General features: G+C 39.7%; 1 protein-coding gene across 1 annotated transcript in view; it reads left to right on the forward strand.

Moving 5' to 3' along the window:
• LOC132399807 (sodium-dependent lysophosphatidylcholine symporter 1-like) overlaps nt 1-22255 on the forward strand; it is a 35689-nt gene that overhangs the window by 4768 nt on the left and 8666 nt on the right. The window contains exons 4-12 of the mRNA XM_059980576.1: nt 1620-1752; nt 5697-5775; nt 6413-6570; nt 9364-9454; nt 10901-11022; nt 15847-15930; nt 17951-18034; nt 19973-20085; nt 20491-20634. Of these exons, the coding sequence (XP_059836559.1) occupies nt 1620-1752; nt 5697-5775; nt 6413-6570; nt 9364-9454; nt 10901-11022; nt 15847-15930; nt 17951-18034; nt 19973-20085; nt 20491-20634 (1008 nt within the window). The remainder of the gene's footprint in view (nt 1-1619; nt 1753-5696; nt 5776-6412; nt 6571-9363; nt 9455-10900; nt 11023-15846; nt 15931-17950; nt 18035-19972; nt 20086-20490; nt 20635-22255) is intronic.

Consider the following 22255-nt stretch of genomic DNA (forward strand, 5'->3'; position numbering starts at 1 on the left):
CAAATAGCCTCATTCTGCTTCTATGACTTATGGTCTTAAAGCATCTATTTTTCATTCTTTAGCAAGACTTTCTGGTGATTAACATTTCTTAAGGAAAATATACAGTAAAATGTTCTTTTTTTCTAATATGCAATCTATTTTACTACTGACAAATATTCAATGCTTATCTTTTAATTGATGCGATAGAATCACTGTAATTATTGAAGCCTTTTGCCATTTAGATGAGGTTAGGTTATGCTTCTGTTCTAACATAAAAAGCTAGTATCAAAATTTTGCTTTGTATGTAACAGCAAAAAAAGCTGAGAAGAATCAGCATCTGTGGGAAGGGAAACAGTGAACATTTCAGGTGGAAAATCCTTCATCAGACTGGTCTTCATCTTGAAACACTACCTCTGGTTGTGTACTAGTAGAGCTGCTACATTAGTTTCAGAGACCTGGATTCAGTATTGGCTGGGTGATCAATTTGTGGTGTTTGTGGAGATGAGGAGGAATTTCTTTAGCCAGAGAGTGGTGAATCTGTGGAATTTGTTGCCACAGGTGGCTGTGGAGGCCTGTCTATTGGGTATATATAAGGCAGTGGTTGATAGATTCTTGATTAGTCAGGGCATGAAGCGTAACGGGGAGAAGGCAGAAGATTGTGGCTGAGAGCGAAACTGGGTCACCTATGATGAAATGACGGATCTGACTCGATGGTAAGAGTGGCCTACTTCTGCTCCTATATTTTATTGTCTTTTAGTCTTCCCACAGTGCCCGTTTCACCTCACTGCTCCATTTTCCTCTCACATCATGTAAACTGCTGCTAGTGTGTAGGTGAGTGTTAGAATCTGAAGGGAGGTGATGAGAGTAAGGGGAAATTAAAATAGGTATTGATGTAAATCAGTAGTCAATGGTTGATATAGACTTGGTGGGCCAAAAGGCCTAATTTTTGCCATTTCTCTTTATGGCATTATGACTCTATAGATCAGGGGTTTCCATCCTTTATTATGCTATTAACTCTGTCATTAACTGAGCGGTCAGTGGACCCCAGGTTGTGGCACCTGCTATAGATGTTGTATTCTACAATTAAGAACATTTTCTTTTATTATACCCTATATTTACACTATTATTTTCTTAGTCAGCCATGCAGAGATTAACGAAATGTTTTATCATGAAGTAGAACCTGAATGATAAAGAAGACCTATTAGTAAATCAAAGATTTATTAACGAATGAATGCAGTGCATGTTTTCAATGGCTTAACCAGAAATTGTACTGAATATAAGTCGTATATTCATTCATCAGTCAGATGTTCTTTATCTTCAGTCGTGCTGAAGGTCTCAGCCTGAAACATGAACAGTTTATTCCACTCTGTGGATGCTGCCTGACCTGCTGAGCTCCTCTAGCATTTTGTGGTGTTATTCTGAATATTAGTATCATAAATTGGTCATTAGGTGGTGGGACTGTTCGCTGTCAATCAGTCATTTGTGCATGCAGGTGTGAGAACAAATGGTGCACATTACAGCCAAACTATATCTCAGGAGTTAAGTGAGGGGAAGAAAATATTCTGCAAATTAATTTTTTTTGATTTAATTTTAAAGAATCTTGTTGCTGCTGAATAATTTCTACATTCTGATTTTTCCAGGATTATGTTTTCCATGCCATTTGGAATTGCTTCATATTTCCTGTTATGGTTCAGTCCTTCTAATACAATGTCCTGGGAATACAGTTTCTTCTGGTACCTTACAACCTACTGTGCCTTTCATACCTGTATGACTGTAAGTATTTTTTTCAATCTGATGGCCTAATTAAGCTCAGTTGTTTTGTAACAAGCTAATGTTTGCTGATCCATGTTGGAGGTTCAGTATCATATCTCTGGATCTAAATATTGGGACCTTTTTCCTCCCTGTTCTGAGAAGCAAATCATTTTGAGTTCAAAAGTCAGGAGGTTATGTTGCAACTTTATAAAACTCTGGCTAGGCTGCATCTTTAGTATTGCGTACAGTTCTGGTCGTCACACTATAGGAAGAATGTAGAGGCTTTGGAGAGGACGCAGAAGAGGTTTGCCGGGATGCTGCCTGGTTTAGGAAGCATGTGATATCACGAGAAGCTGGACAAACTTGGGTTGTTTTCTCTGGAATGCCGGAGGCTGAGTGGAGATGTAAGGATGTAATGTTGAAGCTTTATAAAGCACTGGTGAGGCCTCACATCGAGGATTGTGAGCAGTTTGAGGCCACTTTTCTTAGAAATGATGTGCTGAAACTGGAGAGGGTTCAAAGGAGGTTTGTGAAACTGATTTCAGGATTGAATGGCTTGTCATATGAAGAGTATTTGATGGCTCTAGGCCTGTATTCACTGGAATTCAGAAGTCTGAAGGGTGACCTGATTAAAACCTATCGAATGGTGAAAGAGTGGATGTAGAGAGGATGTTGCCTAGGGTGGGAGAGTCTTAAGACCAGAGTACACAGTCTTAGAATAGTGGGGTGTCCTTTTAGAATGGAGATGAGGAGGAATTTCTTCAGCCAGAGAGTAGTGAATCCGTGGAATTCTTTGCCACAGGTAGCAGTGAAGGCCAAGTCTTTATGTATAGTTAAGGCAGAATTTGATAGATTCTTGATTGGTCAGGGCATAATGGGATGCAGGGAGAAAGCAGGAGGTTAGGGCTGAGGAATATTGGATCAGCCATGATGAAATGGTGGAGCAGACTCAATGGGCCAAATGGCCTAATTCTGCTTCTATATCTTACGGTCTTATGGAAGATCTGATGGAGGTTTGCAAGATTATGGAAGGCATAGATAGAGCGGCTAGACAATATCTGCTTCTCAGGTTTGAAATGTCTAATACCAGAGGGCATGCATTGAAGGTGAGAGGGGGTAGGTTCAAGGGGGATGTGAGGGTAAGTTTTTTACTCAGAGCGGATGCCTGAAATGTGCTGCCTGGCGTGGTGATAATGACAATACATTAGAGGCTTTTAAGAGAGATTTGGATAGACATATGGATGTAAAGAAGATGGAGGGATTAGTGTTTGTCTCTTTATGATTTGATTTTTAGCTGGTTTGGCAGAACATTGTGGGCTGAATGGCCTGTTCCTGTGCTGTACTGTTCTGTGTTCTATTAAACTGTACAGAATAATTTCCTAACATGACAGACATTTACAAGGCGTTATGGGGATAAAAGACAGTAATGTAATTCAGTTCTTCCTTGAGTTAAATCCAGCATGCAAAAATAAGCCATTCTTTGTGATGCTTTGAGATTAAACTGTAGATACATAGCAAGTAAAGCTGCTTTTGTGCCATATCATTCAAAGTTTAGATTGAGCAGATAGTCAGAGACTTTTTTCCCATGGTGGAAATGCCTACAACCAGGGGACATCATTTTAAGGTGATTGGGAGAAGGTCTGAGGTAACTCCTTTACACAAAGTGGTAAGTGCATGGATCACACTGCCAGGGATGGTGGTAGAAGCAAATACATTAGGGACATTTAAGAAACTCTTAGGTAGGCATATGGGTAATAAAAAAAATGGATGGCTGTGTAGGAGGGAAGGGTTAGATTGATCTTAGAGTAGGTTAAGGTTGGCACAAAATCGTGGACCGAAGGGCCTGTACTATGCTATAATGTTCAGAACCCATCATTACGTGGTTTACTTCACTTCGTTAGCATTTGAATTGGATGCTTTTTTAAAATTTAGTTCAAAGAAAGCTGGAGGTGACACGTTATCTCACTGTGGCATCTGTATGTTGTCTTTATAGTTGCCTGTCTGTTTGAGCTAAGTGGGAGATAGACTGCAGACATGTTAGCTCTCTTCAGTTTTTAAGTTACTAAAACTGCATAATTTCCAGTACTGCTAGAGGAAGTTTGTGGTGCAGGCTCATTTGGAGCAGTAGTGATGGTAGAATTAAAACATGGCGAAACCAGTTAGGTTCCTTGTGCTGGCACTGCTATTCGTTTAGATTGTGGCTGATAATATTTTTTTGACTTCAGCATCACTTTCTGTACTATATCTATGTAGAGTGATAGAGCAACACAGCACAGGTACAGTCTCTTCAGCCCTGTCCCCATGCTGACCACTGTGCCCACCTAGCTAGACAGAATTTGCCAAGTTCGACCCTTGTTCCTTTAAGCCCCACCCCTCCACATATCTATCCAGTGCTTCTTAGATAACACTGCTCAACTAGCCTCAACCATTTCCTCTGGCAGTTTCTTGAACGCATTTGCTACCCTCTGTGTATAAAAGGTGCCCTCGGGCCTCTTTTAAATCATTTCCCTCTCACCCTAAACCTAGGCCCATAGTTTCCCCTAACCTGGGAAATAGACTATAACCATCAACCTTAACTGTGCCTCATAATCTTAAACACGTCTATAAGGTTGCCCTTCATTCTCCAATGTTCTAAGGAATAATGACTTGGCCTGGCCATCCTTTTCCTATGATCCATGTCCTTGAAATCTGGTAACATCCTTTTTAAATCCTTTCTATACTCTTTTCAGTTCAACCATGTCTTTTCTGTAATATGGTGAGTAAAACTGTACACAGTAGTTCATGAGTGACCTCACCAATGATTTAAACAACTGGAATACAATGTCCCAACTCTTATATTCAATGCTTTATTGATTGATGCCTTTAAAATCTGTTACCAGTCTGTTGTAGCAAGTGTGGTCTTCTTTGTGGCTTTTTGTTCAGGAAGCAGCATCAGTGCTGGTGATGCAAAAAGACTAAATAAGATTAAAAATCCTGGATCTGTCCTTGGCTACAACCTGGACTCTGGTGTTAGTGGTAGAGAGGACGTTCCTAAACAAACTGTTATCCATTATGGACAATCAGGCACATCCTCCCTGTGACCTACCAAATAAGCAATGGAACACCCTTTCGAACAGACACATTTAGCCCCGCTGTCACAAGGATCATTACAGAAAATCTTTCCTAGCAAATGCAATAAGCATATACATCTCTGTGCGGCAGAAGAACACACAGTACAATAGTCTCTGTTTCATTATTTTGTACATTATTATTGCACATTGGTAAATTATTATTGTGTATGGTTTTATTCTGCATTTTATTAATTAAGTTTGCACACTGTTAAGTGTGTTTTAAATGTTGCTGCTGTAACAAAAGAATCTCCCATTCGGGATCAATAAAGTATTTATTATTATTATTTTAAAAAAATAATTTATGTCTTGCATATATTCAGTGACTGAGCTTCAGCACTTTGTTCAGAGAATTCCAAATATTTATTGTTGTAAATCTCAAACCAATTAAATCACCGTTATCATAAACTGCATTTCCTGCACTTTGGATTCCCCCCCACTGTACATAAACTATTGTGTTTATCTAAAGCTTAATTTTTAAATCTGGTTTCTAACTGCACATGAAGCAACTGTTGTTTCTGCTCAGGAAATTACTTAGTCCTGTAAAGCCTTATTTCATCTACTGCTAACTTCCAAACTTGCTGTCAATGTTGTGCATATGCAATTTGGCTGGAGATCTTCCTAAGATCCTTAAAGAATCTAAGCCAACAGGATAAGCAAAGTGTCTTTTCCCTCTTAACCTTGATGAGAAGGATAATTCAGATTTCACGGGGGAAACACATTCTTATCCCACTTAATCTCTTAATTCTGATTAGTTAATTATTTGGGGTTGCCTATAAAATCTTGGCATTTGTGGAACTGTCTCTGGCAATTGCTTACAGGTTTGTTTTAGCGCTTTGAATATTTCTGTTCCTACAGTGTTTCCATGTACCCTATTCGGCATTAACCATGTTTCTAGGTGGTGGTCAGCACGACAGAGATACAGCAACAGCATACCGTAAGTGTTAATTTGCCCTCTTCCAAAGCATTAATATTATTTTAGCTGCTGCTTCTGACAATTCCCTGTGGTTACTCTTTCCTTGTGTTTTATGTTTTGTCTATAATATTTACTACTTTCCCAGAATAATTCTGTTGGCGTAGTTGATCCCTGTTGGAATATGATTTCTGAATCACATCCCACCAGCTGAATGTGTTGAGTTTAACCGATCTTGACTGAGAGAGTGGCAGAAATGTCACAAATTGATTTCAGTCTCTACTAGGCCTCGAATGAGTCAGTTGGGTAGGATTCCTCGTGATCAATGTGCAGAGGTACAAACTGTTTGCTAAGACATTGAATGAAAAAGCTTTAAACTTGGCAGTTCTGCAATTAGTAACATTCTTATAGGTTTACAAATGGCTATTCCAGTACTTAGTATTGATCATTCCATACCCTTTATCTGTAGCTCTTAAAATTTCAGCAAAAATGTAATACAAAAGCCTTTTTTGGAGAATGGATGACTTAAATATTTTGTTATGTAGGGCAATAAAATAACCATGTAGTATCCTGTATTGAAACTGTGTGTGGTGATGCTATAAGGCTATTGTGGGTATGTTTTCTTATTTTATAACTGGGTAATCTTGTTTCTCCACTATAGGAATGGGAGTCGAAGTTTTGGCAACCCTGGCAGGAGCTACTATTCAGGGGCAGATTGTGGGTGCCTATCACAAACAAGCTTTAAAAACCTGTCACTTGATCCAGAATGGGACCACAGTCAACGATACTGTTCCACTAGTATACAGCCTCAATAACACGGTCAGTGGTGCTCTTTGAGAAACCTCGGGAATGTCTTCAGCCTATATCAATTTTGTTCAGAGATGAGTGGATATGACAGAAGGGCAAATCGGTACTGTTGTATGTTATGAATAAAACTTCTCTGAAGCCAGCATCTCTCTTTTCTATATTCAGCTCGTAGATTTTTGTGCCTTTTTAAAGTGGGAGCATGATCAGATTAAAATTAATCTAACCGGAAATTATATGTAAACTCAAATCTCCAATCTGTATTGTGAATCTTATTACAAGGTTTTTCTTTGCCTTTTGTTGCTAGGGCAACCTCCTTGGTAAAATGGAGTCAGAAAGTGGGATAATAATTCCTTATGCTACTTCCTGTATTCCTCGTATCCATGTTAAAATTACAAGCCCAAAGTAGATTCAGCTGTCATTGAATTTCCTGAATCTGTTCTGTAGAGGGCAAAATTTTGTGTTGTAGGTTACAAGAAAATAAGAAAAGTGTCTCTAAAACTTGTTGCGAAATTCATGGAAATCACAGCTGAACTCCATCAACACGCTTAGGATCCATTTCCCGTAATGCCCTTGGCTAGCAAAAGTTTATCTTGCAGATTGAGGCAGTTGGTAATATGATAGTCATTGCATGATCTTTGTGTTACTTTGGGCACAATGAAAGAAATGATTAGTAAACCAAAATGGAAGCTATTAAGTGATCCTTGTGGTATTCATTTCTAAATAAAAAGAGAAATTAGACGGAGAGCGAAAGAAACAGGAACACAGCTAAAATGCAAATTTAAACCATAAAGCAAAATACTGCAGATGTTAATCTAGGGGGAGGTGAGGGTGAGAGGGAGAAAGTAAAAAAATTGTCAGAGATATTCTGCAGCTGAAGGAACATCAGTGAGGAGCAAAAAATCAGTTGGCAATCTTGGATCAAAACTGGGTAATCTTTGGCACAAAATGAGTTTATAGTTGTAGAAAATGAGATGATGGGTGGAGAGGAGAAAAGGAAAACATTATGATGGGGTGGAGACTAAAATTTAATTGGTTGGTGCTGGTGCCGACTGAAAGAAGGTAGTAACCAGCCCTTATCAACGTTTTGCATCAGGCACTCCTACTACTTGATTTGCTCTTTCCAGCATTTTCAATGTTTATTACACCTAATATGTTAAACACTCCGGTCTATATGCAGTATTTTACTTTGATAAGGACAAATGTGTGCACAGCAGAAGAGTAACTGGAAAAAGCAAATGCATTACTGTACTAGCAACACACACAAAATGCTGGTGGAACGCAGCAGGCCAGGCAGCATCTTTAGGAATAAGCATAGTCGATGTTTCGGTCCGAGACCCTTTGTCAGGGCGAACTGAAAGAAGAGATAGTAAGAGATTTGAGAGGGGGAGGGCGAAATCTGAAATGATAGGAGAAGACAGGAGGGGGAGGGGTGAAGCTAAGAGGTGATTGGCAAAAGGGATACAGAGCTGGAGATGTGGAAGGATCATGGGACGGGAGGCCTCGGGAGAAAGAAAGGGGGAGGGAAGCACCAGAGGAAGAAGGAGAGCAGGCAAGGAGTGATTGTGCGAGGGACAGAGAGAGAGTAAAAAAAAAAGGGAGGGGAAAGAGAGAATAATAAATAAATAAGGGATGGAGTAAGAAGGAGAGGAGGGTCATTAACGGAAGTTAGAGAAATCAATGTTCATGCCATCAGGTTGGAGGCTACCCAGACGGTATATAAAGTATTGTTCCTCCAACCTGAGTGTGGCTTCATCTTGACAGTAGTGGAGGCCATGGATTGACAAATCAGAATGGGAATGGGATGTGGAATTAAAATGTGTGGCCACCGGGAGGTCCTGCTTTCTCTGGCAGACAGAGCGTAGGTGTTCAGCGAAACGGTCTCCCAGTCTGCATCGGATCTCACCAATAATATAGAAGGCCGCACAGGGAGCACCGGACATAGTATACAGTGAGAACAATAAAAGATACATTGGAGACAGCAATTTTTGAACTTGAGAATGCTGTTACTCTAATCCGCCTAAGAGACAGTGACTGCAATTCAATGTATTGTTGGAGATTTCCCTGCATTTCCTTTTCCAAATTATGTTGCCATTGCTTGTAGTATCTCACTTGCTTCCATAGAAGAAGACCAAAAGAGCAATGGAACTTGAAGTTCTACTGCTGTTTTGGTCTTCTGTGACTGCTAGTGCTATAGTAATTTAAGGTCTGTAAATGGCATAGGGAAGAGTGGAAAATGGTCCCAGGAATTAAGGGGGTGAGTTAGGAGAAAGAGAGCAGAAACTTGGCTTTTTTGTTAAATAAGAATGGTCTGGTAACCCTGCATAATAAATAAATTTTAAAAAAGTAAGTATATCCATAACACTAGATAGTGAAAATTTAACTTCACTCCTTCTTTATATCGCTTAGGCAGTCCCACGGGATCAAATATGACTTGTTTCTGCTCTGGTTTGTGGCTAATGTAGGAATTGCAGAGTGTTCCACAGATAGGACAAGAGCCGGCTGAAAGGGAGGGTACATGTGTAGTGTCTAAAGAATTGTCCCCCTGCCACTTTGGCAGGGCTTTGATGTGCTGTCCAATACATGCCCTCAAGGTTCTCAATTTCTCCCTGAAGGCTTTGTATAAGAATTGATCAATAAGTGGAATAAGTTTTGGTTAGAATTTTTGATTAAATAAAGTAATTGAGTAGCTTGATTATTTTATATTCAGAAGAATTGTTCCTTACAGTTACAATTGTCTAAGGAGATTTTATATACATGGGTTTAGGTTCTTCCATACTGGAAACGAGTCTTCTTCTATTTCCACAGAAATGGGCTTATATGCTGGCAGCATTGGTTATCGCTGGCCTATACTTTCTCTGTTCATTGATTCTGCTACTTGGAGTAAAGGAACGTGCAGGTAAGTGACTGGGACGTGACTGCAACCCAGAGATGTGAAAGCAGCTTAAGGTTGATCAGTTTTAATTGCTGACTGGACCCTGCGATGCTGAATTACTTTTTTACATTTTTTTCCTTTTTTTTTCTCAGTTCCTATTTATTAAAGTTTGCATCCTGTGGGAGTCAGTTGGCATCTAATACCTTACCAGAACAGCCACTTTTCCTGCATGGGGCCAGCTACTGAATTTTACAACCTAGTTTAAGAATGGCAAACAGATTTGGCAGGTTTAAGTTTTACACATTTTTGACAGATTTTACACATTACTTATATCCTCAGGAGGTGATGGAACCATCTAGCTGTATTTCAAAGATATTATTTGTATAATAATTGGCTCTTTTATTTTTTGAAACCTCTGCAACTGGATCCTCAACTTCCTAACCGGAAAACCACAATCAGTACGGATTGGAAATAATATCTCCACCTCACTGATAACACTGCCACTCCACAGGGATGTGTGCTTAGCCCACTGCTTTACTCTCTCTACACCTTTGATCTTGTGGCTAGGCAGAGCTCAAACAGCATCTATAAATTTGCTGATGATACAGCCACCCCTGACAGAATTTCAGATGGTGACAAAAGGGCATACTGGAGCAAAACAATACCAGTGAGTTGAGTGGCAACAACCTTGCACTCAACATCAGCAAGACCAAAGACCGGATAATGGACTTCAGGAAAGGGCAAGATGAGGGAACACAAACCAATCCTCATAGAGGGATCAGAAGTGGAGAGAGTGAGCAATTTCAAGTTCCTGGGTGTCAAGATCTCTGAGGACCTAACCTGGATGCAACATAATGATGCAGCTAGAAAGAAGGCAAGACTGCGGCTGTATTTCATTAGAAGTTTGAGGAGATTTGGTTTGTGAACTAAAACACTCAAAAACTTCTGCAAATGTATGTTGGAGAGTATTCTGACTGGCTGCATCACCATTTGGTATGGGGGGGGGGGGGTGGGTGACTACTGCACAAGATCAAAAAAAGCTGCAGAAACTTGTAAAATTAGTCAGCTCTATCATGGGTACCAGCCTCCATAATATCCAATACTACTTCAAGGAGCAGTGCCTTAAGAGATGGAGTCTATCATTAAGGAACCCCGCTACCCAAGACGTACCCTCTTCACACTGTTACCATTGGGGAGCAGGTAAAGAAGCCTGAAAACACTCACTCAGCTGCTTCCCCTCTGCCATCTGATTTCTAAATGGACATTGAACCCACGAACACTACCTCACTACTTTTTATTTCTGTTATTTTGCACTTCTTATTTTAACTTAACTATTTAATATTTCATACATATACTTAATGTAACTCAGTTTTTTCTCTATGTTTATTTATCACCTATTTCATTGTACTGCTGCCGTAAAGATTTCATGACTTAAACTGATGCTATTAAATCTGATTCTGATAAATGCAGGTTGTTACACTCCCAAAGAACATTTACGTCTGTCATATAAGACAGGTTTGAAGCTCGTAATGAGTCACAGACCGTACCTGAACCTAACCTTTGGCTTTCTGTGTGTCTCATTAGCTTTTCAGGTAAGTGAACAAGTGAAAATGTTGCTGTGTATTGTTGTCATTAGGCTTTTGCATCAACTATTTATTTAAAAAAAGCAGAAATCTTGTTTTTGATGGAAAAAGTCAACAGTAATGCATCTGATTAAATGGCACAGTCCTGAATTCTCTACTTGATTGCTCATAATTCTGCCAATAAGTCTGGCCATACGTTTGCTGCAAAGGAAAACCTCATGTTCTTTCTGTGATAATATAATTTCCAAGTAAATGCTGGAAGTACTAATGCTATAACAGACATGTTAAGTTGATTTTGTTTCCATTATATTTTTCTAATTTTATATCTGGTGACTTCTCTAGAAAGTTCTAGTAAAAATGTTTTCTTTATCCATTGCTTTCTCTCAATCATAGTTGTCAAGAGAATCAACTGTATCTGCCCACTTTTTCCCCTGCACTCATGCTCTCCTCCCACCCAAAGCAAGAATAAGTGGTCCCCTTGTCCTCACCTTCCGCCCCACCAGCCTCCACACTCAGTGATTCATTTGCTACCTTCAGTGTGAAGCAGTAGATCTAATATCTTCCATCTGAGATGCACCTAGAGTAACACACAAAATGCTGGAGAAACCCAGCAGGTCAGGCAGCATCTATGGAAAGGAATAAAAGGTCAGCATTTTGAGCTGATGCCCTTCATTAGGACAGGAAAGGAAGGGATAAGAAGGCCTTGCTGAAGTCCATGTAGACGACATCCATTGCCTATTCAAGTACTGGTCCTTAACTTATCCACTGCTGATATCAGGCTCACCAACCTATTATTTTCCAGGTTATTCTTAGAGCATTTCTGAAATAATGTAGCAATATTAGTTAACCTCCATTCCCTGGCACCTTCTCTGTGGTTTAGGATATTTTAATATCTCTTTTAGGGCTCTTGCGGTTCTTGCTGTAGCCTCTCACAGGGTCTGAGAGAGAACACTTTGTTAGGCCCTGCAGATTTAAGTACCCTATTTTTTCTCAAGACAGCCAACACCACCTCCTCTATAATCTGTATATGGTCGATGACTTTACTGCCTCACTTCTGTAGGTTTGGTCTCCATCTCCCAAGTAAATACAGATGCAAAAATTTCATTTAGGATCTTCCCCATTTCTTTTGGCTCCATACATAGAAAACCCTCTGATCTTCAAGAGGACCAGTTTTGACCTTTGCTTTCCTTTTGCTGTTAATATATCTGTAGAAGCCCTTAGGATTCTCCTTCACCTTGTCTGTTAGAGCGACCTCATGCCCTCTTTTACCTTTCTGATTTTCTTCCTAAGTGTTCTCTTACATTTCTAGCACTCTGCAAATACTTCATATGCTCCTTCTTGCCTATACCTCCTACGCACCTCTTTCTTCTTCTTAACCAGAACCTCAATATCTCTTGAAAACTAAGATTCCCATCATCTGATATCCCCGCCTTTTGTTCTGACAGGAACATACAAATTCTGTATTCTCAAAATCTCACTTTAGAAGGCCTCCCACTTACCAAATACACCTTTGCCAAAAAAACATTTCGTTTCAATCCACACTTGCCAGATCCTTTACAAAACTATCAAAATTGACCTTTCTTCAATTTAGATTTCAACCTGAAAACCAGACCTATTCTTCTCTATAATTATCTTGAAACTAATGGCATTATGATCACGAGATGCGAAGTGTTCCCTTGCACAACTCCTGTCACTTGCCCTGTCTTATTCCCGAACAGGAGATCTATTATTGCCCTTAACCTTTCTTGAACACATTTCCCAAACCCTATCCCATCTAGACATTTTACTGTATGAGAAATATGTGGAAAGTTAAGATCACCTACTATCACAACCTTATGTTTCTTACATAAGTTTCTTACATTGTATGCGATCTCTCTACAAATTTGCTCCTCTAAATCCCATTGACTATTAGGTGGTCTATAATGTAATCTCATTAACATGGACATCCCTTTCTTGTTCCCCAGTTCCACACATATAGCTTCAGTAAATAAGTTCTCCAGCTTATCCTGTCTGAGCACTGCCATGACCGTTTCCCTAACTGATAATGCCATCCTTTTTCCTCTAATTCCTCCTGCACTATCATGTCTAAAACATTAATACTCCGGAACATTGAGCTGCCAATCCTATTCCTCCTCCAACGAAGTCTCACTAATGGTTACATTGTCGTAATTCCACGTGCTGATCCATGACCTAAGTTCATTCGCTTTTCTGACAATACTCCTTGCGTTGAAGTATACGCAACTCAGAACATTAGTCACACCATGCTCAGCCTTTCAATTCTTGACTTTGTATGTAAGCTGAACAACATCGTTCCCCCGGCCACTCCATTATCTGCTCTGGCATTCTGGTTCCTATCCTCCTATAACTCTAGTTTAAATCCCTCTCCCTGTGTAGCACTAGCAAATCTCCCCGTAAAGGTATTATTACCCCTCCAGTTCAGGTGTAACCTGCCTATCTGCACAGATCCCACCTTCCCTGGAAGAATGCCCAATGATCCAAAGATCTGAGGCCCTCTCATATGCCCAGTCTCCTGAGTCACATGTTAATCAGTATGATCTTCCTATTTATGGCCTCAGTAGCACATGGGATGTTAGCGGTCTTGAGATCACAGCACTGGAGGACCTGTCCTTTAACTTTGCACTTAACTCCTAGACATCATCATCTTTCCTATCTATGTCATTGATACTGTCAGATTCCAACCACTGGCTGCTCACCCTACTGGTTAAGGTTGTTCTGGCTTGATACAAGATGTTTCTGACCCTGGCACCCAGGAGGGAACATACTTTTTGGGAATCTTGTTCTGATCCACAATTAAAGTCTTATCGCTACAGCTCACTTCTCTCCTTTTCCCTTCTGAGCGACACAGCCAAACTCAATGCCAGAGAACCGAGTGCTGTGACTTTCCTCTGCTTGGCATCACCCCAATGCTATCCAAATTGGTACATCTGTTATTGATGGGAATCATCACAGGGTACTCTGCATAACCCTTTCAGCTCCCTGATGTTAATACCTTTCAGTATTGCCTGTAGGTCAACCACTTAGCCTTAAGGATTCAGAGTCCATTCAGCTTCATCTCCAATTCCGTAACACAATCTGAAAGAAGCAGTTAGGTTCATTTCTTGCAGATGTAGTCATCAGAGACGATAGAAGTCTCCTGGCTTTCCCACATCTCGCAAGAGGAGCATTCCACTGTCCCCTGCCTGGCATTCCCCCCCCCCCCACCCACTGCTCTAACTATGCAATAAAAAAGAAAGAAAATAAAATGAAGAATAAACATCTACCTACATTCTAAAGCTCTCCTCAGCAAAGCCTGAACTCCCTTATTCTAATATTGGTCCATTCCAACAATGGCCACACCACTTAAGCCTAGTTTCCTTTTATTGGTCCTTGCCAAGTGCCTAATTACACAAAATCCAATATCTTTGGGAACGGTGGTGCGCAGAATGTTCTAACTGCACCCACTTTCTTCTCTGGAAATCTTTCTCCCAGTATACAAGATTCAGTGTCTCCTCAGGAACTGTGATGCACAGAATGTCCTGACCCTCCCCCCCCCCCCCCCACTTATTTTGAAACTTCCTTCCTGTTACGCAAAATCCAGCATCTCGTGAACTGTGGTGTGCAGAATGTCCTGACTTCCCCCTGCTCTCTACCTCTACCATGTAAACTCCAACAGGTCCAAAATCCAGTGATCGTATCCTGATTTTGATTCTATTTTCCAAATGAAGACATTGAATACAAATCATATCGTGGCAAAGAGAACATGAGAGGAGAAGGCAATGGAGGAATGCACTGTGTATTCCAGCACTTCCAGTAGGGCAAACAAATGAGAAAATCTGCAGACGCTGGAAATCCAAGCAACACACACAGAATGCTGCAGGAGCTACCTACACTGCCTGACCTGCTGAGTGCCTGCAGCATTTTGTGTGTTAGGGTGCAACCAGCTTTATGAGTAGGAAGACCAGGTACTGCCTTTGGGATTCACAGAGACACCAAATATAGATTGAGTGACTGCTTTGCAGAACACTGCCATTCATTCTGCAGATTTGGACCTTTCATTTTCCCCCTCACTTTCTCTCTGTGTCCCATTTCCAGTCCAAGTACAAGCCTGTTCCAGAGAAAGCTCAAGAACGATTAAATTATTAAATTAACGATTAGATTAAATTATCTTTCTTGTAAGTGCTGCCTAACTTGCTGAGTACTTCCTGCATTCTTTTGTTTTTAGATTTCGTAATTCCAGCATCTGCAATGTTTGCTGTGTCAGAGTATTATTTCAGCATTGATTATTTTCTACTTCCTTCTGCCCTAACTACCATTTCTTATTCTCATTTCCAGTTAGATCAATTGTAATTAACAAACTTAACTACTGTAACTCTCAGCTGTAACCAGCACCACTTATGTGCAAAATAAACGTGTCATTCAGTCCCATTTGGTCACCACCTCGTATTTTCTCCTCCCTGTATCTCTGTAGTTCTCCAAGTGTGCACTTGCTGAGTATTCCCAACATTTTCTGCTTTAAATGTATTCAGTAAATGAGTGAGAAAACAACAGAATTCAGCAGCACTACAGTATTCTCCAGAGCCTCTGCCTTACCCTATCCCCACAAGCTAGTGACCTTTGCATTCTCTGTTTTGAAATGTGAAAATGACCATATACGTAAGGAGCTGGAGCACAGAGTGAGCATCAAATGGAAAGTAATTTCCAAAGCAATTTTATGTGCATTGCTCTAATTTGCAAGATTTACAATCAAAATTTGTGTTTGTTTTATTAAAAACAGCCTGATTTTTATCAAAATTTAATATGTATCGTGTTTCTTCCTGTTGCTTTCCCATTCAGCTTGTCCAGAATAATTTTGCTTTGTTTTGCACCCATGCTGCTGGTCTGGGCAGTCACTTTCAGCACATCATCTTCATAATTTTGGTATGTAAACAGTTTACTTCCTCAAATTTAATTCCACGCAATTATTTTGAGTGATTAACATGGTTACACAAACATAGTTAAATCTTTCCCAATTCTATGTACAATTCCAAAACTTTTTTTTCTTGCCTGTCTACATATCAGAGACATTTAGTTATTTGCTGCTTGGATCTTTTGATCACATGAATTCTAGTAAATCTGAAGATTTGTTCCAGTTACATTTTATGTGTATCAGCACTATTAGTAGCTGGACCATTTCAAACAAAGTTTATCTCAAATTTGTTCACATATGCAAAGAATTTGTAAAAGTCTCATAAATTGACTTTAATGTTTCTTAAAGTAGATGCATTACATCTTGTCTTATCACTGTCTGAATATATTTGGTTGTCTTTTATGTTCCCATAAAGAGGGTGAGCAATCTTACCAAACCTTTCAACATTAGTTCAAATTTGCTTCCCTGAAAGATAACATGTTACAGGGAAATGGAATGATGCAGAATAAGGAAAAGCTAAAACTCACAAATTCTACAAAATATCAAGAAATAATTTAGTAATTTAGATACACACATCCATTGAAGTGTGGACATAATTTACCTACTCACTAGTTACTCCCCCTCATAAATATAATTAGATAATCTGTACTTGTCCCATGTACATTGAATCACAGTGAAATCCATCATTTCCGAGGATGTGCCAGGGGCAGTCCAAAAGTGTCACTGTGTTTCCAGCGCCAGCATAGCATGTCCACAACTTAATAACCCAAACCTGTATGTTTTTGGAATGTGGAGAGAAACTGGAGCACCTGGAGGATATCCACGTGGTCATTGGAGGATACAAACTCCTTATGAACAGTGTGAGAATTAAACTCCAATCGCTGATCTCTGGTGCTGTAAAGCATTACACTAACTAACCTATGTTGCACCTTGGTGGAGGTTAAGGGAATGTACATATAAACCTTTGAAAGGAGTTAAAAGATAATTACAAAGGAATAGGTCTAACTAGGTGAAAGGGAATCAGACCGTCGGCTGGGTTTTGTGATAACTGTAGTAGAGGTCATCACTTAAACCAAAGTAACTCGGACGAATATTTCCCATTGTACTTGTGCACAGAAATACAGAATTATTCTGCTCCTCAGCAGGTTGTCTTAATACTGCTATATTGATTGACTATAAAGGAATATTCTATGTTAAAATGTACATATTACTGATGACTACAAATTAGGGTTGAGCCATCTAAGAGAGCCTGAGAGAGTAGCAAAACAGTAAGATTTGATATGGGAGTAAAACACCCTTCCATACAGAATATTTAGCTGATATGCAGTTTGCAAAAATCCTCTTTTTGTTCTCTTGTATCTTTATTTCTTCTCATTGGGCCCCATAGAAATGCTGTGCTGGTCATTAAAGAAGTGAAAATTATCACTTTAGAACTTTGATTTCTCATGGAATCCATGAATGGTTAGCCATATGATCTTTTATGTATGGGTAGAATGCCCATTAAATCACTGTCAAGCAGCACGCAGATGCTTAATGGTGTTATATGTTTTTGGTTACCGATCCATTCAAGCTTCAGGCTATATACTTTTCATCTTAATGTACAATGGATTTATTCTGGTTTTGTTTTCCAGTGGTAATGGCTTTGCATCATTGGTATTGTGATGCTAAATGCCTTGTACTGCTGCAGCAAGTTCTCAGATCTCAGTAGGATTTTTGAGTATGTATCTTCATTTCTTCCCCCATTGATTAAGGCTGATCTCATTGCACAGGACATGAAATGTAAATGGAAAAAATAGTAAAAGCCAGGGCTAATAATTTAAAGTAGAAATTATTATAATTTGGCAATTTCTCATCACTTAACCAAATGTTGCTGTTGACATTGTTGGAGACTCATGGTCCTTCAGCTCACCATGCCCATGCCAAGCAACGAATAACTCCATACTAATTCCATTGCTGCACAATGTCCTTAGATCTGATTTCCTTCTAATGTAAAGTTATTGGCTTATTAATTTTTGTTTTATCTTTCATCAGGTCTCTGCAACAATTACAGTTCCGTTCTGGCAATGGGTCTTGGTAAAAGTAGGAAAGAAAATTGCGCTCTTTGCAGGACTGATCGTGAGTTAATTTATTCATTATCAAAGCTGAATTCTTCTCTTTCAGCTTTCTAAAAGCCATAGAATGAAAATCATCTTGGCTTCCAGTGGATGTTACTTGTTTCAGATTGTATTGACGATTGTTTAAATGAGGCTGAGAGAAGCTGAGTAGAATATTTTGGGTAGTCTTTCCTGCTGCTGAACACATTCAAATGTGTGAGAGGGCATCATGTGGAGTACTGAGCTCAAAATAAAAGTACAAAATGGACAGAGCATATTCATCAAATTTATTCTGCATGCTTCTGAAGGACATACGTTAAAACACTGTTGTCAATATGACATTGGGTTAGATTTATCTCACACCATGGACATTATTTTGATAGTCTATGCTCTCACGGTGGCCAGTAGTTCATTAACTTGGAAGGTGGAAGGAAACCAGAGCAGCCAGGGAAAACATATGCGGGCATGGGGAGAACGTACAAACTCCTTACAGATGGTGGTGGAACTGAAGCTAGGTTGCTGGCACTATAATGTTATGTTAACCCTACACCACTGTGCTGTCATTAATTGTTATTTTTCCTGTAGATGCATTCTATCTTTATGTGATAACTATACTTAGACAATAAATTTATGTTTTTCCATTGCTCCTAATCTCATCATTTAAAATAATCAATCTTTCATTGATCCAAACCCTAACCCTAAGAATGGGGATTGTAAAAAGAGAAGGGAAGGGGGAGAGGGGTAATTACTTGAAGGTAAAGAAATTGATGTTCATGCCATCAGGCTACCAAACAGAGTATGAGATGTTGCTCCACCAAGCTGAGTTTGATCTCATCATGGCAATGAGACCATTGCAGTTATTTTGGTATGGGAATGGGATGTTAAAATGAAATGGGTGGAAATCCTGACTTTTGCAGTGGACAGAACGAAGGTGTTCAATGAAATGGACCCCAATCTGTGTTGAGTCTCACCAATGTAGAGGAGGCTGCACTGGGATGCAGTAGGTTACCCAATAGACTTGCAGGTGAAGTGCTGCTTCACTGGAGGTGTCCTGAATGGTGATGAAAGAGGAGGTGTAGGAGAAAGTGAGGCACTTGTCACAGTTGCAGGGCTAAGTGCCAGGAGGGAGATCAGTGGGGAGGAATGAGTGGGCAAGGAAGTCATGTAGAGAGCAATCTCCACATAAAGCAGATGGAGAAAAACTCAGTTGTCACTCCAGATGCAAAATCTGCTGCCTGGTTTCAGAGTGAAGCTTTTGTTGTGTCCTTGCAATGTAGGAGGGGACGATCCAGTTCATTAAGTCTAAGCCAGTCAATTCTATTCTTCCATCTCGTCCCTTGCAATCTATTTTCTCATGCTCATTTACGTTGCCAGTTGTCCTGCTAGCCAACTACACCTAGGGTTCTTCACATCAGCTAATTAGCATAATTAACGTGTCTTTTGGATTGGGGCAAAAACTAGTGCATCCTTAGAACAGTTCTGTGCTCACAGGAACAACATCCAAGCTCAATGCACAATGCAGTGGATCAGGCCTGGTTCAATGGAGCTATGAGGTGGTACATTACCTGCTGTTCTGTTTCATGTCAACTTGTACGGTGTGGAAAGAAAGAAATGGCGGATTTGGTCTTTTTTTTTAATCGTCGCTGGTTTTAATCAACTACAAATTTTAAAGCTGAATTCATACAGAATTAAGCATGTAAAATATTGAGCAGGAAGGTTGATTTGTTAAACAGTGAAAAGCCGTCACACATTATGCTGATTGTCAGTTTAATCTTGTTACAGTTTTTATTTGCTATCATCAATTAGGTTGTATATTTCTAAAAGAGCTGCTGTAAATGCTCTAAGCTTGTCAATGTTTTTTTTCGCTTTGTATTTTGATTGATCATTTTAGTTCTCATCACTTGAAGACTGGACTTTGTTGTTGACAGATATATCTTTTCCTTTTTTCTCTTCTGCTCAGTGGTATATTCCACCATTGATCACTATCGTTACAGTTAATGGTAACCTGCCAGTAGTCATCGTCATGGCCGTCGCCACTGGTATCAGTCTTGCTGTTGCTTTCTTGTTACCATGGTAAGTTTTATGCAATCACAGTGATGTTCTAGATGAAACATGTTCTATTAATGTAATGAGTAATAAGCTTCAGTATGTTGAAAATTTAAAGCGAGGTAGAATGTAAAGGAAATGAGGGATTCAGAACCTAAAGAAGAACAGGGTTAAAATGGACACCAAGCCAAAATGAAAACAAGAAAGAGAGTTGAAAATTTCAACTGAGAAGTTGCCTTTTTAGCAAGATCTTAGTAGAAGGAAGTTTGCATTTAAGAAGAATTTCCTGTGTTCATTTTCGGTAATGTTGCAAGTGAAATACGACATTGCCCAATCATTTTGGCAACTTGGAGCTATGTTAGGTTTTAACTGTTTGCTTGTCTGCTAACCCATTCTGGGTGCACGGCTTATTGTTCTGAATTCTTTTCCTAGGTCAATGCTGCCAGATGTGGTGGATGATTTTCGAGCAAAGAACCCTCATTGCATAGATGTGGAACCACTGTTCTACTCCTTCTATGTGTTCTTCACTAAATTTGCTGCGGGGGCTTCCCTTGGACTTTCTACTTTGTGTTTGCAGTATGTCCCTGTTTTATACTTTTGAGTATTTGCTTGATCCAAGCTTATAGCTGGCTTTGTATTTCATAATTCTAGAGTATGAAATGTGATGTAAAATACAGGTATATTACTCATGTTCACAGTAAGCACTGGTACAATGTGCTTACAATCTTTAACAATGTGCTTTGGTAAAATACTTGTTTCATAGACAATATCCTTTTAATCACCCCTTACATTAAATCTTTCAGTTTATTTGAAAGGCTGTATCCCCCCCCCCCCACCCCCACTTCCCACAGGAATCTGTTGCATTCTGGGACAGCTGAGAGGTCATAGGAACTGTTGATGGAAGTCATTTACAATATCCCACTCACATTTCAGTGATAATGATACTTAACCTATCACTAAGTAACTGTAAAAAGAGACATCCTATGGCCTCACTTGTGAAGGGCTGTGGAAACAAGCTGAAGTTAGATACCAGCACATCTGATCAGCTGCTGAATTCAGCATTGAATGTGTCCAATGTCTCAAGTTTCATAGACACAGGAGACACTGCAGATGCTAAAAATCTAGAGCAATACACACAACATGCTGGCCGATATTTCAGGCTGAGACCCTGCTGAAGACTGTCCTCATGAAAGGTCTCAGCTCAAAACGTCGACTGCTTATTCCCATCCAGAGATGCTGCCTGATCTACTGAGCTCCTCCAGCTCATTGTGTGAGTTTTGTGTCATTTCAGCTTTTGGTGAAATCCTTGTCAAAACCCTAAATCACCACTATTAATATAGCTCTGGGAATGCTATTGCATTGAATTCAATTTTTGATTTTTAGAATTCCATGCTGTCTTCTATTATCAGGCAGAAGGTTGAAATGGTGCTGAGGTATCTGGATTGGACTGAGATGCTTTGATTCTTTCATCATGACCTTTTTAATATAACTCAATTGGCAGTGCTGGGCCATAAAAAGATATCTGACACACTAAAGAGAAATGCATCCGGGACTCTGTGCTTCATTAACTGAGGCAGGGAATCCAAAAGTCGGATGTTATGCTAGACATTTACAAAGTAAGGTGACAAGGGGATATATTAATGTATATTCTAACTGTCCAGACTTTTGATAGGGCAAGTGGGAAGTGTACGGCTGATAAGTCTGGCAACTGAAGGAAGGGCAGAGATTTAAAATTATTTACAGCATTTATTCTTGGTCTTGTGTTGTGGTGCGGTTGTTCAGCATTGCAGTGTGAGGCTCAGGATACCATACTGAATTTGGGCGATCGCTGGGGACTGGCAATAGATGTTCCATAGACTGTCCAAATTCTGAAGACTTTCTCAGCACTTCCAGTAGGATGTGATATGAACTGCTACATCCATCTCTGAGAAGTTCTGAGCATGTTGCTATAGGAAAATCCCCCTGTAGCAGCTGGAGTGAATGCTTCAATTAATGATCTGGAATTTCTAAGAAGAGTTATTAGTAACGATGACAGTAAAACTACCAAATGGTCCGGAAAAATCTCTCTATATCACTGACATCATCTGTATGTGGCTGCAGAGTCAAATGTGGCATCAGCACTCAAATGCTGTCTGAAGTGGATCAATTCAATGGCAGTTCGCGATAGGTACTAAGTGTTGCCAACAACAGCCTGAAA

This window comes from Hypanus sabinus, chromosome 9 (genome assembly GCF_030144855.1).
Source record: "Hypanus sabinus isolate sHypSab1 chromosome 9, sHypSab1.hap1, whole genome shotgun sequence".
NCBI classification, from domain to species: Eukaryota; Metazoa; Chordata; class Chondrichthyes; order Myliobatiformes; family Dasyatidae; genus Hypanus; species Hypanus sabinus.